Below are 19,106 nucleotides of genomic sequence, written 5' to 3'. Positions count from 1 at the left end.
AAACCATGCCTTATGCTAGCCCTCTCCACAGGGGCAAATTAAATGGCTCTTTATGCACTAGAGAGTGCACAGATAAGTTGGAAGCATGGACTTACAAGTCAGTGTAGGTGGAGAAACTTTTTTTTACTATAACAAGTTTTTTATTTTTATAGCTAATTATACATTTAAACAAGAATTGTAATACTACTTTATATTTGACAGGTTTTTCTATTTTAAAATATACATTTCCAAAGTTAAGGTTCTAACTTATGTTTGGAAGAAATGTTGTGCACTAATGTGCCTGCCAGATACATGTAGATAATGGTTGACTGCTTACACGTTTACACCAGTTGGTGCATGAAAATAGATAGTTATTTGTTTTTTGTAATGCCATATTGTGGAAATGCAGATAAAGTGGCAACATTTGAAATTTGACTGTAGATGACTGTAGTATTAATTCAATATAATTGTCATTACTGAAACCTGGTGGCAGAGCCGTCCTTTGAGTACGTGAATTGGGGTGACTGCCCCGGGCTCCATGCTTTGGGGGGAGGGGTCCCACAGGTGGACAGGTGAGGTGGGTGGGCAAGCAGGCTGAGGAGGCTAATGGCGAGGCGAGCGGCAGGCGGACAGGCAGAACCTCCTGCTCCCTCTCAGCGCCTACTGCCTGCCACAGATCAGATGTTTCGCAGCGTCAGAAGGTGCTAGGGGAGGGGGAGGAGCAAGGGTGCAGAATGCTTGGGGGAGGGGGAGGAACTGAGCCGGGAAGAGGCGGGGTAGGAAGAGGCAGAGTAGGGGTGGGGCCTTGGGGGAAGGGGTGGAGTGTGGGCGGGGCCTGAGCAGAGGCAGGGTGGAGCACCCCCTAGCAGATAGGCACCGAGTTTCTAATGTCCTGGCCCCCACACCCGCCTAGGGATGGACCTGCCTGGTGGGATAATTTGTGTGATTGCAATGCTAAAGTCTGTTTATAATCTTTTACGGAAGATAGGTAAAAAAGGTATGTTGGGTGGGGGAGAAGGAAGAGGGTGCTCTCTACATTAAAGACACCACAACCTGTTTTAAAGTTGTTGATAACTCAGAAGTGCAGGATCTTGAATGCATATGGATCAATGTACTAACAAACAAAGCCCAGGAAGTGATACCATTGGGGTGGGGGTGGTCGATCACGAAATCAAACCGGAAGAAAATGAGTTACTTCTTAAGCACCTGTCTGCAACATGTAGACAAAAAAAGTTGTGTTATCATGGCGGACTTCAGTTTGGGAGACATATGCCTGAAGTTTCATGCAGGCAGTAGTTAAACCAACAAAATGAAAGATAATATTTAGACAAATGATATTATACGCAACATGAGGTAACTCTATTTTGGACTCCATTATGATGGATAAATATAAAATCACTGGACTGGAAGTTGATAGTTGCCTAGGGACCAGTGATCATGACCTGATTAGATTCAATATAGGCAGAGAGTAGTCCTAACCAGTAATATACACACATGATGTTTCAAAAGGGCTAATTTTCTCAAGATGAGGAAATTATGAGTGACTGGGAGAAAAATATTAGGCTGAAATATGTGAATAAACATTGGGAAATCTTCAAGGAGAATTTATTAGATGACTTTTAAACTGATGTTTAGTTGATAACAAAAAACAAAAACAAACAAGGTTGAGAGGTGACTGGATAACAGTGTACCTTCACAGAGAAAATACACCAGGTACTAGGAGTTCTTTAATCTAGCAGAAAAAGGCATAATAAGATCCAATGGCTAAAACCTAAGCGAGATAAATTCAAATTAGAAATTAATCATACATTTTTACCAGTGAGGGTGACTAACCATTGCAACAAACTATCTAATGAAGTCATGGAGTCTCCCTTTCTCGATGCCTTCAAAGCAAGAATGGATGCCTTTCTGGAAATATATTCTTTAGCCATAGGGTGACCAAATGTCCCGATTTTATAGGGACAGTCCTAATATTTGGGTTTTTTTCTTATATAGTCGCCAATAACCACCCACCCCCTGTCCTGATTTTTCACACTGCTATCTGGTCACCTTATTTAGCCAAACACAAGTTATTTGACTCAGTACATGGACACGGGGTGAATTGTAAGGGCTGGTGATTAACAGGATGTCAGACTAGATGATTTAACGTACCCTTCTGGCATTAAATGCTATGAAAAGATGTGTCAGCTACTGGGACACTCATGTCTGCTGAATTATACTGCTAGATATGTTCTTTAAGGACTGCAACACATTGGCTACACCCTCCTTCAACAGCTTAGGCGCAAAGTAAACAGGTTGGGAGGAAGAGGGAAGCCTGAGAAAAATAAGTGTTGGCAAATTTTGTGTGTGATAAGCTAACGTGGGTTATCAGGCTAGTTTATATTGATAGCAAATAATGCAATTCTCTAGGCCATATTTCAGCATTGTTTATCTTCTCTATACCATATATCAGACAAAATGTAAGAATGCACAGTCTTAACAAAACGAGTGATATGCCTGAGATACACTGATGATGTTTTCATCCTCTGGAGTCTGGACAGAAGATCTAAACTCCCCCACAGATTTCCATCAGAATTTCAATAACCACACTCATTCATCAAAAAGAAAAGGAGTACTTGTGGCACCTTAGAGACTAACGAATTTATTTGAGCATGAGCTTTCGTGAGCTACAGCTCACTTCATCAGATGCATACCGTGGAAACTGCAGCAGACTCTATATATACACAGAGAATATGAAACAATACCTCCTCCCACCCCACTGTCCTGCTGGTAATTCATCAAAATCTCTACAGAATACCCAACACCAGCATCAACTTCATGGATATCACAATTAGCTTAAAAATGGAACCCTACAAACAACTATATATGAGAAACCCACCAATCACCAAACTTACCTCCACAGATCCAGTGACCACCCCAGACACACCAAAAGATCTGTTATTTACAACTCACATACCACAGAATTTGCTCTGAACAGAAAGTCCTGGATACACACCTAAACACACTTAAAAATGCCTTCACTAAACAAGGACACTCCACCAGAGAAGTAGATCCCATCATGTAAAGGGCCATCCAAATATCTGGGAGAACCTGCTTCAGTACAGGAAAAAAAAAAACCCTGACCACACACCTCTAGTTGTCACCTACCACCCCATGGAATCCATGTGAGGTATCATCAAACAGTTACAACCCGTATTTGATGGGGACTACATCCTGCAAGAAATCTTTCCTGAACCCCCTCTTCTGACCTTCAAACAATCCTCCAGCCTGAACAAGCTCATCATCAGAAGCAAGCTTCCCACAGACCAGGACAGGCCAACTCAAAGCAGCACCAGGCCCTACCAGAACAGATGCAAAATCTGTAGACAAATCTCCACTGCTATGATGATCAATACCCCCACAACATACCTTTCAAGATTTATGGGTTCTACACATGCTTATCACAACATCTGGTGTATTTCATCCAGTGCAACAAATGCCCCAGTAACAACTATGCACGTGAAACCAGATAATCTTGAATGAATTCACAGAGAAAAATGATAAAAAACAAAAACACCGTATCCCGTGTGGAGAAACGCTTTTCATAAAGTGATCTCTCTATAGCTGATTTTTCAATACTTGTCCTCAAAAGGAAACCCACACAACACCTTTAAAAAGCAAACCTGGAAACTTAAATTCATAACTCTGCTTGACACCAAAAACCATGGACTTAACAGGGACACTGCTTTTATGGCTCATTACAACAATCTGCAACACACCACACTGCCTGCTGACCTTAATTGCCCACTTCAAATCTTTTAAGCATAACAATCTAACCCCTAATTGCCCACTTCACTTCAAGTGCCAGCCTCCAAACTGCGTTACTCTTTCTGCTTAACAATCTGTCCCAACTTGTATTTAGTTCAAACACTCTGCTTCCTTCCCCAGACCTGATAAAGAGCTCAGTGTAGCTTGGAAGCTTGTAGATTCTGCCAACAGAAGTTGGTCCTATAAAAGATATTACCTCACCTACCTTGTCTCTCTCATATCCTGGGACCAACATGGCTACAATACCAATGCAAACAAATCTTAACAAATGTAAGAATAAACCTATTTCTTTATTCTTAACCAAGTTTCTTTTAGATAATAACAGTTTGCAGTTCTATAGTACCTTTCATCACAAGTTCTTAAAGCTCTCTACATAAATTTATTAATCCTTGTGACAGATTTTTAAGGTTATAATTAGGTGTAAGAGGTAGATTTGCAAAAACTGCACAGTAAATCCCTGATAGAATAAGAATAAACCCAGAGGAGTCCTGAAATTCACTTCCATGCTCTGAACACTAGACCACATTTAAGTTACAAATAATACACCTCTAAAATACTTAAATTAATGTGTCTTATTACATCATGTGTCTTTTGTGGTCAGGCTTCACTGAAAACATACATAACTTTATGAATGTGTAGATGATTCAGCTAACTAACGGCTGTATTATTGGATCAATTTTAGCATCACAGTGGGATCAAATTAACAAATTCTGAAGAGCTAGTTTCCTGTGTCCTTGAAGTTTTAGGATAAGGATACACAGCTGATGACTAACTGTAATAACTAAATTCCTAGGATGAAAATTGGCTCTTTAGGGAGGCCTACAAAAGTCTTGCCTATCACTGAGTAAGGGTTTTCATTTCACTTTAATGGTGTGTAAGTAGTTAATTAAAATACATAGAAATATATCATTAATAGCCAAATAGCATCCTCTAAGCAGGAAGTAGGCAAACTTTGAAGTGCAATAATATGTTGATTACACTATAATCACAAGAGTGGTATTTGAAATGTAGAAGTGTAGCACTCTCTCAGGAAACTTAGAGCAAAAGATATTGTTCAAAAATTTATTTTGCATATGCAAATAGTCAGGGCTAGAGAGCTAAAATAGCGTAATGTAAATTTAATTAGAATTATAATCCAGAATGTAAAATGTGTAAGAGTTCTAAATTTAAGGCATTTTTCCCCTGAGAGAGTGTTCTTCTGAAATATTGTGGCTTAAGTTTAAATAATTTAAAATAATTATTATCATTATCTCAAAGCTAACTCATATTGTAACCAATCTGTGGTCACACTTTGGCTACTTATAACTTTGCTGCAACATGATGGAGAAAACATATTCTCCCACTCTAAAACCACAGTCTCCTGCCACCTGAGTTGAAGGAGCAGTGTCTGAGCTGCAAGCAATATATTGGTAGGGCTTAAGAATGAGCAGATCTGATGTTATCCAGTAGAAGGCGGTGGTCCATATTCTTCTTCATTAAAGTCACCTGTTCATTAAAGCATTTTATTCCCATTTTATTGAAGGGGAAACTGGGGCACAGATCGTTTAGGTGACTTGTCTAAGGTCACATAGCAAGTTTGTGGCAAAGACAGCATAGAATCCAGATCTCCTACTCCCAGACCTGTATGGTAATTACTAGACAATGCTTCTTTGCCTTTTTTCTCATATCTGACCTTCCAGCTAAGTGGCAGGGATCACTACAAAGCTTCTTCCCCTTCAGGGTCTGAGCTTGCTTTCTTTGCAGTGTTCACAGACCCTGATCAACAGAAGCAAGGAGTCAAGCAAAAGGCTTGATCTCAAACTTAGTTGCTGTGCCACTAGAAAACAAGACAGTCTAATAAAGTTAAACTCTCTCAGTTACCTTTTATAAAGACACCTCATTGTTTATGGACAAGGTCCTGTCAGTACAGTATGTTTCTACTATCATTAATGTGAGACACTAAATCTCTCTCTCACTTATATTACCAAAATTGGTATTCATCTCTCAGCTAAGAAGACCTCTCTCCATTTATGCAAGGAGGGAGATATGCATTATTAAATGGGGGCAAGAAGGGTATCTGACATACTGAGACAAACCTTTCTGCTTAAAGCTTTAAAAAAGAAGTATTGGACCATTTTAACTTCTAACACTCTTCAAGGTCTCAGTCACATTAAAAGCCTTAATCTTTCTAAAGCAGATCTGATAACATGTGAATTTTGTACCATCCATTTCACAGGTCCCTATCCCAGTAATGTCCATAATTCCATAAATACCTGTGACCTACATTCTTAATTTTCTGTATTAGTCTTAGACATACAATTATATATTGAATGAATTAAGGACCTCAGTGAAAGAACCAACTCAAAGCACATCCAAACTTGTCTCTGCAAGTAACCAAGGGGTATTCTGAACACTACTTTTAACAGTTCAGAAACCAAAAGCTACAAAGATTGACCACTCTTAAAGGTCTAAAGTGATGGAACAAAGGCCTTCAGGCTACAGACAATGCTTTTGTCTGATTAAGGGTAAGTGCATACAATTGCCACTTTTATATTCTAATATCTTGGACTATCTGGAAAAATATGCACCTGAAATACTATCCCAAGATTATACTCTAAGTGGATGAGTCATAATCACAAAGAAAAGATTCCTAAATGAGACCATATAAGGGCATGATTTGGTTATGTCTACTCCACAAGAAGCCAAGGACAGACACAGAAGAAGAGAAAACTTTGGAAAGCTAACAGCACGAGAAAGTCTGGCTGTGGGAGATTAGACTAAGAGGTCTGGGAATAGATTATTTTGTATATTCTCCATTGTATCTGAATCCAAGACTTTTCCAGGTATTGTATTTGTGTGATGCAATTAACATGTAAAGCTGAATTTTCTGTGTTGTCGATTGTATATACATTAAAACTTTTACATTCTGTTAATAAATACTAACCTAACAGAATAAGAGAAGTTGACATATTTTGAAATATTTTTGTGGGCACTGTGGTAGCCTTTAAAATATCAACATTTGCCATTTCAACCAATACTGGTTGCAGTATTGTGGTATCTTCTATTAGCAGTATTGGAAGATACATGAGTAGCATGGTGAATGCTGAATTTCTAATGGCACCCAATACGGTCTGTTCCCAGTGGTGGGTTCAACAGCTCTTAAGAAATTTTGTAGAATTAAGGATAAACTATTGATATTTTTACAATATAATTCCATAAAAAGTGTTTAATTTCCATAAAATATATAACAGAATGGTGATTGATAATTGATTTAGAGATAAAAAATTCCAGATGCAGAGGAAAGATTGATCTGTTGTAGTATTCTTAAGAACAGTATCCTTAGTTTGGTGACCAAGGTCTCTTGTCTGTTGGGAGAGGATGCTGAAGGAATGCTTCTTTACCTTATTCACAGATTGTAAAATTAGGACCCATTTAAACTGAACACTCATATTTGTACATTAACGATAATGATCGCATGTACCATGACTGCATGTGGTAAAAAGTATATAGTTAAAATACATACTATACATAAAACCACTCAGCGAGGCTGAAAAACATCCCTGGAATTTCCTCATCAGAAGGACAGAATACTATGCAAAGGATCCATCAAACTATGTAAAAGATCAGCAGAAGACTGAGATACATGAGCATACTGTAAATATGAAAGATCAAAAAGAGTCTTAGAAAGTAAAATATTGACACTCAAACAGTAATTAAAGAACAGGAATAAGCTTGTTTTAAAAAAAATGTTTTCAAAGAGTGATTGTCCTTTTTCTCCTCAGATGTCCTCTAATAACACTGGAATTACGAGACTGAATAGATTGCAGAGAGGAGCGGGGGGGGGGGGGGGGGTTTTCAAATGGGCCTACCTACTTTCTTGCAGCTGTTATGACTCAGAGTGTATCAGTTTTACAACTAAGTGCAGTGGGGGAAGGCATGTAATTATTTTATAATTTATGTGAACAAAAAGCTAGGTTGTCATTTTCTGACAGATGTAAGAGAAAGCAAAGTTACCAATGTCTCTGGGGAATCGTATTTTATAATAGATTGAAATAATTATATGCTCAATGGATAATGCAAACAGTCTTGCCTCTTCTTTTTCTTTTGGATAATCCATGCAAAAAGAGCTGGTAAGATGTTTCTTTAATTTCATGTGTAGTTTTAAAAACTGCAATTAGCACAGGACATAGTAATTAAACTGTAATGTCAAACTAAAAAATGTTCCTTTCTTTTAAACTCATGGTTTTTTTGTGAATGATAACTTATTCTATCTTTATAAAGTGCACTTTATTACCACATATTTCTGTTATTTTATGTGGAGTTTTTAAAAACAATAATCCTGGGAAAACTCACATAATGGTCAACTGCTACAGTGTCAGACAAATACAGTAATTTGTTTGATCATGCTTTCAATTATGTGCACATCTAAGACAACACACAAAATCAAAATATGAACAAGGTGTGATGAAAATAAAATGAACAAATAACCTACTTTTTCTTTAGTCTTCGGTCTTTTTCTGCTTGAGTTCCCAGTTTGCCTAACCCCAGAGAGTCCTGGGCGGCAGCCTCTGTTTCCATAAAACCTCCTGTGTTGAAACAGTAAGCAAAAAGGAACATATTTCCTCATAGATCTTTTCTGATTATTCCCCTCCTCAACCCAACCCAACCCAATTTTTATTTTACTTATTTATTTTTCTCTGTTTAAGTCTACTGGTTGCTGACAAATAGGTACCTACTACCCATTTATAATGAGAGAATTAAGGAACAAATCTGACCAAAACTTGACAAAGTCTTTATATATCCTTCTCACTACCTGGAAAGGTCTGAGTAATGCTTTTTAACCTCAAAACACCCCTGTCTGTGAGGGAAATACTATTATTCCCATTTCACAGACGGGGGACCGAGGCAAAGGGAGAATACAGGTGTGTCAGTACTTCGAGCTGGAGGTGTAATTAAGAACATAACAGCTGCGAGACTGGCTCAGACCATGGTCCATCTTGCCTGGTATCCTGTCTCTGACAGTGGCCTGAACCAGAGCTTCAGGAGGAATGTACATAACAGGGTAGTTATGGAATGATCCAGTCCTGTCTTCCTCTCCCAGCTTCGGGTAGTCAGAGGTTGAGGATCACCCTGATCCTGGTGTTGCATCCCTGACCACCTTGGCTAATAGTCATTGAAGAACCTATCCTACTTGAACGTCGTATCCACTTTATATATATATAAAGGGCCATCACAACATACCATGGCAATGAATTCAATAGGTTAGCTATGTGAAAAAGTACTTCCTCCTGTTTGCATTAAACCTGAGGCCTATTAATTTCACTGGATAATTCACAGTTTTTATATTATGTGAAAGAGTAAATAACCCTTCTTTATTCACTTTTTCTATGCCATTAATGATTTTATAGACCTCTATCATATCCCTGCTAAGTCATCTCTTTTCTAAGATGAACAGCCCTAATCTTTTTAGTCTCTCCTCATATGGAATCTGTTCCACACCCGTGATCATCCTTGTTGCCCTTCTCTGAACCTTTTCCAGTTCTACTATGTCCTTTTGAGATGGGCCAACCAGGACTGGGCACAGTATTCAATGCATTGGTCCATGTATTTATATAGTGGCATTATGATATTTTCTGTCTTATTTTCTATCCCTTTCTTAATAGTTCAGAAAATACTGTTAGCTTTTTTGACAACTGGTGCACATTGAGCAGAAGTTTACAGAGAACTATCAAAGTGACTTCAAGATCTCTTAGAATTTCAATTTCAATTTAGAACCAATCATTAGATATGTATGGTTGGGATTATTTTTTCCAATGTCCGTTACTTTGCACTTATCAATGTTGAATTTCATCTGCCATTTTGTTGCGCAGCCACCCAGTTTTGAGAGATCCCTCTGTAACTCCTCACAGTCTGCTTTGGCCTTCACTATCTTGAATGATTTTGTATTGTCTGCAATCTTTGCCAATTCACTATTCACCTCTTTTTTCCAGTTCACTCATGAATATGTTTTACAGGACAGGCCCTAGCTCAAGGAGACATACCCGTGCTAGCTTTCATTTAGCTACCACACTAAAAACAATAAAGGAGTACTTGTGGCACCTTAGAGACTAACTAATTTAATTGAGCATAAGTTTTCATGAGCTACAGCTCACTGTGGCCATGGAGGCCCTTTCCCCTCCCCAAGTATGTACTTGTCCAAGATACAAGATACATATGCAAGATACTAGGTACATATGCAAGATAGCACAGGTGTGTCTCCTTGAGCTGGAAATTACCCCTCCCGCTCAAAGTGCAGACATATCCTTAGTGACTTGCCCCAGGTTGCAAAGGAAGCCTGTGGTGAAGCAGGGAACTCAACCTGAGTCTTGTAAGTCCCAGTTTAGTACCTTAGCCACTGGACCAACCATCCTTTCTTGAGGATAGATAGCTAGTAGGGCTGTCAAATTATTAAAAAAATAATTGTGAGATTAAAAAAATAGTTGTGATTAATCACAATTTTAATCATACTGTTAAACAATAACAGAATACTAATTTAAACGTATTATACATATTTTGGATGTTTTTCTACATTTTCAAATATATTGATTTCAATTACAACACAGAATACAAAGTGTACAGAGCTCACTTTATATTATTTTTATCAGAAATATTTGCACTGTAAAAAGGATAAAATAAGAGAAATAGCACTTTTTCCAGTCACCTCACACAAGTAAGTACTGTAGTGCAATCTCTTTACCATGAAAGCACAACTTCCAAATGTAGATTGTTTTTTTTTACATAACTTCACTCAAAAACAAAACAGTGTAAAACTTCAGAGCCTACAAGTCAAAGCAGGAAGGGGCATATGAATGTTTAACTTATCCAGCATGTAAAGTCCTTGCAACGCCAGCTACAACAGTGCCATGCGGATGCCTGTACTGTACTCAATTTCAGATGACATTGTAAATAAAAAGCAGGCAGCATTATCTCCTGTAAATGTAAACAAACTTGTTTGTCTGAGTGAACAAGACGTAGGATGCAGTGGAATTATATGAGGTGCATTGAAAAATACTATTACTTTTGTTTTATCTGTTTTACAGTATGAATATTTGTAATCAAAATAATATAAAGTGAGCTCTGTACACTTTGTATTCTATGTTGTAATTGAAATCAATATATTTGAAAATGTAGAAAAACATCCAAAAATATTTATAATAAATTTAAATTGCTATTCTATTATTGTTTAACAATGCAATGAAAACATCACAACTTTTAAAATTTAGTTAATTTGTTTTGCATTAATCACATGCATTAACTGTGACTGACAGATAGACAGACAGATCAGGGATCTGTACTGGGTCCAGTCCTACTTAACTTATTCAGAAACAATCTGGAAAAAGGGGTAAACAGTGAGGTGGCAAAATTTGCAGATGATACAAAACTACTCAAGATAGTTAAGTCCCAGGCAGACTGCAAAGAGCTACAAAAGGATCTCTCAGAACTGTGTGACTGGGCAACAAAATGGCCAATGAAATTTAATGTTGACAAATGCAAAGTAATGCACATTGGAAAACATAATCCTAACTATACATATACAATGATGGGGTCTAAATTCGTTGTTACCACTCAAGAAAGAGATCTTGGAGTCATTGTGGATAGTTGTCTGAAATCATCCACTCAATGTGCAGCGGCAGCCAAAAAAGCAAACAGAATATTGGGAATCATTAAGAAAGGGATAGATAATAAGACAGAAAATATCACATTGCCTCTATATAAATCCATGGTATGCCCACAGCTTGAATACTGTGTGAAGATGTGGTCACCCCATCTCAAAAAAGATATATTGGAATTGGAAAAGGTTCAGAAAAGAGCAACAAAAATGATTGGGGTATAGAACGGCTTCTGTATGAGGAGAGATTAATAAGACCGGGACTTTTCAGCTTGGAAAAGAGGTGACTAAGGGGGGATATGATAGAGGTCTATAAAATCATGAGTGGTACAGAGAAAGTAAATAAGGAAGTGTTATTTACTCCTTCTCATAATACAAGAACAAGGGGCCACCAAATTAAGTTAATAGGTAGCAGGTTTAAAACAAACACAAGAAAATATTTTTTCATGCAATGCAGTGTCAGCCTCTAGAACTCCTTGCTAGAGGGTGTTGTGAAGGCCAATACTATATTGGGGTTCAAAAAAGAGCTAGATAGATTAATGGAAGATAGGTCCATCAGTGGCTATTAGCCAGGATGGGCAGAAATGGTGTCCCTAGCCTCTTTTTGCCAGAAGCTGGGATTGGGTGACAGGGCATGGATCACTTGATGATAACCTGTCTGTTCATTCCCTTTGGACACCTACCATTGGCCGCTGCCACAGGACAGGATACTGGGCTTGATGAACTTTTGGTCTGACCCAGTATGGCCGTTCTTATGTTCTTATGTCTATCTATCTATCTCATGTCAAACCATATTAAAAACTGAGGGCTAGATTGTGACTATATGATCTGCCCTGAAAAAGGGAAGTATGTTGTTGTGGTGTTCCAAGAGCATCTGAGGAGGGATACTGTGACTCTGCTTATTTTCCCTGCTGCTCGGGGAAGAGAGTGAACAGCAGTATATAGTGCCCAACCTGCTGTCTCTGCTCACTTCTCACCTGCATGTGGGGAGGTGGATGTAGTAGCTCTGTGGAGACGGCTTCCCCTCCCACGCTACTGCCCATGATGTAGGTAAATGGGGCAAAGGAGGAAGAGGACACCTTACATCTGCTACTCTATGGCAGTGGTTCTCAACCTTTCCAGACTACTGTACCCTTTTCAGGAGTCTGATTGGTCGTGTGTACCCCCAAGTTTCACCTCTCTTAAAACCTACTTGCTTACAAAATCAGACATAAAAATACAATATAAAAATATATTGTCACAGCATGCTATTACTGAAAAATTACTCACTGTCTCATTTTTACCATATCATTATAAAATAAATCAATTGGAATATAAATATTGTACTTACATTTCAGTGTATAGTAAATAGAGCAGTATAAGCAAACCATTGTCTGTATGAAATTTTAGTTTGTACTGACTTTGCTAGTGCTTTTTATGTAGCCTGTTGTAAAACTAGGCAAATATCTAGATGAGTTGATGTACCCCCTGGAAGACCTCTGAGTACCCCCAGGGGTACACGAACCCCTGGTTGAGAACTACTGCTCCATGGAGGCTCCCTAGTGCAAGACTGTAGTCACAGTATGGCCCTGAATTAGTACATATTAGACACTGGCATTATCTCAGACAACGTAATAGAATTTACAATATTAGTTACTTTAAGCAACTAATTTTTCTAAAAAAAAAAAAAATCAGAAACAAATGGATATAGGGTATCACATAGAGGAAATATAACCCTCAAATCTGCAAGCCACTTTTACATGCAGCTCAGTCAAGTGAGAGCAAAAATCTATTTTGCATCAGTTTGCTGGTGTTGAAGAACAAGTACCTTTTAAAAGTCTTCCTTTTAAAATATAAATCATTCTACTGTTATAACTGTCTACAGGGCAAGGTTACATTGTCAGTATTGTCAACAGGGCATTAGCCACATAACTTCCAAGATGGCAGCCATGCATCTGATCACACATACACACAAAAATCACCTTATACATTACTTTATTGTTAGTGTCCTTTGATAGACGTTTTATAGAATACTTTATCATATGTTTCCTTCTGACCCTTGTAAAGATATCACTTACACTCCTTTGTGCGGATTAAGTTGCTTTAGATATAGGTAGTGTGAGTATAGTAACTTTTACAGAATGAAAAACATTCTTAGTATAATATATTTTTACAAAATACAGTTGTGCTGTTTGAATAACCAAGAAAGGATGGCAAACCTGGGTTTATGGCAGCCATAGTCTTAAATGTATATGTGAATGAGATAAGTGCTTTATAACACTCCAGTCTTGCAAACTGATCCACACACTTGCACACACACAGATCAGCTTATATAATCGGGATCTAAAAATCACTGTAATGTATGGTTTGTATTAGGGACAGATATAGCTAAAATATAACAGGAGAAGAAACACAAAAAGAAAGTTTAGCATGATATTCCAAAAAAATGTGAGAAGATGCACAAGATGATAAAGTCAGATGAGTTAACAAAAGATGCGAAGTCCCCCCCAAAATCTTTAAAGAAGTATAAATATGTTAAGGAATGTGTTAGACTTTGGATAGTAATGCAAATAATTTAGCAGACATTGAAAGAATAATAACTCACAAGAGTAACAGATTTAGCACTGGAAAACCAGTACTCTTGCATACATACAAGAAATTTGGTACAAGGAAATTATCTAGGTGAAATCTTGGCCCAATTAAATTCAGTGGTAAAACTCCTGATGTTCCAATATTGTTTTTTATCAACATAACTCAAATGAGAGATTGTGAGACTGTATATACATATAGCTGTTTTACTGGGTCCAGAAATATTAAGTATACTTAAAGTTGCTGGAACCAGAAACATCTTTGGCACTGAGATGATCTTTTTAAGTGCACTCACTCTGTGTGCTAGTTTGCATAGGTGTATGCGCACACACATGCTTATGACTGCACGCACAAATATATAAAAAAGAATCAACTTTTTTGCTGAGGCTAGTCAATTAGATCTATTTATCGCTGTCTGTTGTTTATTGAAGAAAAGGGAAAGTATCTTCTAAATAACAGGAAAAAATGAATATTTGTAATAGTAAATTTGTACTTGCACAGGTCACATCAACATTAGTGAAACCTGGAAGAAAGAAGTTAAATAAGGACTTATTTTATTCCCTTTTGTCAAGTTAATTTGTGACAACACATTAAAAATCTGATTTTAACCATCAGAGGTAGAATGATGTATAAGTCTCACGACATAGCATCCTAATGTTAATGTAACTTGTAATACAGTTATAACTATATAATTATAGTTATTATAGAGCTAATTCAACCAATACTGTAAAAATTTGTACTTTTTGTGTGTTTTTGTTACTATCTTGTATCACCTTTAAAATACTAGCTCTATACCAGCATAAGCATATAAAAGCTGCCTGCCACAAAAGACTTCATTTCCTTCTTTTATCTGCCTTGGTTACAAATTAAAGAGGAAACAAACTGCTCTGTATTTCAGTAGCACAGTGATCACCCTTAATAGCTTCTAAAAATGTTTTTGCTTCTTGTTTTTGGTTACCATATGTAATAGTATGTTTTATTGATCCTGGCTATGTTTATTTAAAATGTATGTTTTTCGCCTTCCCCACAGTGAGTTGGGGATCTATTAGGTTAGGAAACGGTGGTTAGGTTATAATGTCACAACTCATTATGTAAACCTGTGATGGATGTCAGGGGATACGGATCAGATAAAAGTGGATTGGTAAAGGATTTAAAGGAGGCATACTTTAAAGGAGTGAAAAAGGGGGTTCGGGCAAACACAAATTGTACAGCAGAGAGTCAACCCTCTCTCCTTTAAACCTCATAGAAAGGACATGTTGGGGGTCCCAGCAGCAGGATGGCTAGACCAGGATGGAAAAGGAGAAGGATGACGGCAGCCCCCAAACATAGGGAAATGAGACTGGAACTACCTACACTGTACAATTTTATTTGCGGGGTACATCCACATATTTTAAGAATAAAGTTGCAGCCTAATTAAAGCCACATCCAGTGTCTCCTGCTCTCCTTCTGGCATAGCCAGATAATCATTTGTTGCAAATATTCACTAAACTTCATGAGTTGGTGCTTGGGGATTATAAATGTGTTTGATCAGATTACGCATATATAGCATTAACATTTTTAGGTATCATTAAGACAGTAATTTACTGTCATCTTCTGTTGCTTCTGAGACAATCTTTACAGGAATTTTCCATTCTGCGCTGTAAAAAGCAGCATGGAACACCGTTTATTTTATACATTTATTTTATCTTTCTCCTCTGGGCTCTGAGTTACTGTAAATTAATACAATATTATATATGATTTGCCAGTATCAATAAAATTTGTCTCATGGAATGTAAATGGGAATTAATAACCCAGTCGAAAGATATAAATTTCTCAATCAGTGCAGATGGGAACATGCAGATTGACTTGAGAGACCCATTTAATTGATTTTGAAATGCACTAAACTACAGATGATTGAATAAATCATATTTTCATTCTTCCCCAGTGATAAAGCAAGTGAAGCCTAAATTATGATTAAAAATCAGTCCTTTTTCAAGAACACAGGGTTTTAGCAGGCAAAGAGTGGAAGATAGGTGTCCATAACGAGAGGGATATAGAACAAAAATTCTGAATTCTTTGATTTTATACTGATGGATTGACCCTAATATCAACCTATTTTCTTATGTGGAACCTTAGTTCTGTGGTTGTTGACTGTGATATATCAGGAGCAGATTTCAATATGGATTTAGGCTTCTAACGTCAGGCACTCAAGTTAGCCAGATACATTTCAAATCGGTGAAACGTTTTAAAATCTCTCTCATGGACTTGTCTGGTTCCCATTACTGTAGTTTCTGAATACTTCACAATCTTTAACGCACTTATGCTCACAACCCCCTGAGAGATAGGAAAGTGCTATTATCCCTATTTTACCTATAGGGAACTGAGGCACAAAAAGGCTGAGTAACTTGCCTAAGGTCACACAGGAAGCCTGTGATAGAGCAGGGAATTGAACCTAGGTCTTATATGTGCTAAGATAGGGCCCTTAGCACTAGACCATCCTTCCTCCCTAAACATAAGTGATACCATCTAAAGAAGAGTGATATTTTCTAAGTTATAACTTGGACAAAAGATCTTATGAAGTCCTTACCAAGACAAAACTCAAATGGATGTCAATAAGATTTTAAATGACTAAAGATTTCATGATTATATCCTCAGCTATAGCAAAATGGTGAGTATGAAGTTACACCTGAAAATATATCCTGAACTAGTGTAACGTAAACCGACAATAATAGGAAGCTTTTTAATATGAATTATAATGGTTGTTATGACTCTACCACTGCTGTATGTTGCAACAGGAACCACGTCAAACTATCACATCTCTTTTAGGCTCTCATAGCTATCTGGATGCTATATAACATCACATTCTCACTGATATGTCTTCTGAGCAGTAGCCTAAAGGACATTATAATAAGATTTTTTCAAATTAGTGTCAAATTAGTGTCAATCTGGACTGAAGTACCTATTTTCTGAAAACACTGTTTTTTCTCTGTTTCTGTTCTGTAAAGTTTGTCCACTAAGAAGCATAATGGAAGCCAGTCAGACTTAGAGGCAGATTTAGAACCATTAAATGAATTAAATGAAGATCAGAGCTGAGGAAAAATGCATGAACTGTAGAAAGAGAACGGGGAGTTTCAGTGGGAAATGTGACCAACAGCAAGAGGACAGCCAAGGTATGACCAAAACAGCCAGGAACTGCTATCCAGTGAGAGACTGGAAAACTGAAGGGTTGTTACATTGAGTTTTGAGAAACTCCCAGATTGCATTATTAAGACAAGCTCCTTACTGTAGGAACAGAAACTATTACCCTTCTATTTTCATTAGTTAAAGGTATGTTGTTAGCAATTTTGCCCTAATATAACAAAGTATTTAAGAATGTCCTTAATTTTAAACATGTGAGTAGTCCCACTGAAGATGCTAACTCTCAGGAAAAAATGAAGCTTGTTAGCGTAATAGATTTCCTATCATTTAGATTATACCAAATTCCTGATAAATATGCTCATTACTATAGTGAAATTTAATGGAAAGGTTCTGCCAGTGCAAAAGAGGAATATGCTATTTGGAAAACAAAAAAGAAGCAAAAACATATACACAAAAATGACAGTGGACCAATGACCTAGGCCTGGTATAACTAATTGCTTACTGAGCTGTCCAAGTCGAGCCTTCTCTTTTTTACCGAACAAACGTCCTATTGAAGACTTGATTCCTTTCTTCTTGGGAGCTTTGTGTAGGGAGTCCTGGCTGCTACTGGCACTGCCGAGACCAATACTTTCTGCCTCTAGTGAAGCAGGCAAACTACTGTAAAATAGAAAAGAAGAGATAGGCAACATATTATTCTCCTGGCTAGGTTTCATTTTCTCCTGAGCAGCTGTGCAAACAGATTATCTAGAATCTAATAAGAGCCTCTTCATAATTAGAACAATTAATAAAATTATTGATGTTTTCTCTCCTGTACAGCTTAGCAACATATAGAATAGTACAATGTCTAATGTTCTCGTCTCAATCAAGCTGAAGCAAACCCATGAAAAATCGCAAAGAGGAAATAAAACGTAAAGAGTCTTTTAAATTTGTTTTGCCAAAAATGATGCCGGGAAAATGTATGAACCGCAGCAATATATGGTTTCCCAACTGAAATTTGAAGAGTTATTTGTAAAGAAAAATATATCAATGACAAAGTTTTTATCTCATTTACATTGTGTAATTAGACAATTACAGAAAGTAAACTTCAATCAGATTATTTCTGTTTGTTTCACTCATTAACCAAATACAGCATACATTATTGACTATATATTTAAATCAAAGCAATTAAGATTTTGAGCATTTATAAAACTCTAAAGCAGACATATTGACATTACAGGCTACTTCATGGATTTAACTTTAAAAAGGAATGTTTTGCAAAACAGATTACTATATATTCTATATGGATATACTGTATTCAGCATTTGCTACTGGGAGTCCACATTTACCAGTAATTGCCATTCAGTATTATCTCAGATAATGCAGTTATTTCCTGTGCCCATCTTTGGATTACACAGTGTAATAATAGTTGACAACTATTTGCATTTTAAATGGTGTGTACTCTATATTATATATTTATTACACCCTTCAATGACTAACCGCATTCCACTTGGCCAAGACACAGGCATGTGAGTAAAAGAGTTGGTTATCTGTCATCCTCGAATAATCCACTATAATTAATTAGGGTTTGTATCAAATAACATTGGTCAGCTTCTAAGTAGAACACAACAGTCAGGATGATACAACTATCTACATTTCAAGGATGTAAACACCAAGGGGAAGAAGTAGTTAGTGGCACAGGTGATTTTATAATTAAGTTTGATAGGGATAAAATTAAGAATAGAAAAATATAGGCTGTGTATCAGGAAAAAATTATAAAATCTCCTGAGAGCACTTTTGGAATCCTCAAAATTTGGTACATTTGAAGTTAGACTGGACAAACACTAGTGAATGTATGATAGGAAACAACAATCTTGCACTGGTAGGAAAATAGATTGGATTATTTAATTTTATTTTTCTGGGTGAAATTCTGGTCCCACTGAACTCAGTGGCAAAACTTCAATCTCCCTCCATGTGAAATTTCTATCACTCATGCTGAGCCCCATCTCTCACCATCTTGAGTAGGCACTGT

At 37.1% G+C, this 19,106-nt stretch overlaps 1 protein-coding gene across 3 annotated transcripts in view; it reads right to left on the bottom strand.

The window, feature by feature from the left end:
- The window catches only part of PPFIA2 (PPFI scaffold protein A2), a 578,892-nt gene that overhangs the window by 48,355 nt on the left and 511,431 nt on the right, over positions 1-19,106 (bottom strand). For all 3 annotated transcript variants that reach the window (XM_077807711.1, XM_077807712.1, XM_077807713.1), the window contains 2 exons: positions 17,601-17,755; positions 8,258-8,351 (listed from right to left, as the gene is read on the bottom strand). In XM_077807711.1, the coding sequence (XP_077663837.1) occupies positions 8,258-8,351; positions 17,601-17,755 (249 nt within the window). The remainder of the gene's footprint in view (positions 1-8,257; positions 8,352-17,600; positions 17,756-19,106) is intronic.

The sequence above is a fragment of the Eretmochelys imbricata genome, chromosome 1, assembly GCF_965152235.1.
Source record: "Eretmochelys imbricata isolate rEreImb1 chromosome 1, rEreImb1.hap1, whole genome shotgun sequence".
NCBI lineage: Eukaryota > Metazoa > Chordata > Testudines > Cheloniidae > Eretmochelys > Eretmochelys imbricata.
The sequence above is the reverse complement of the archived record's forward strand: the minus strand, read 5'-3'. Positions and strand labels throughout refer to the sequence as shown.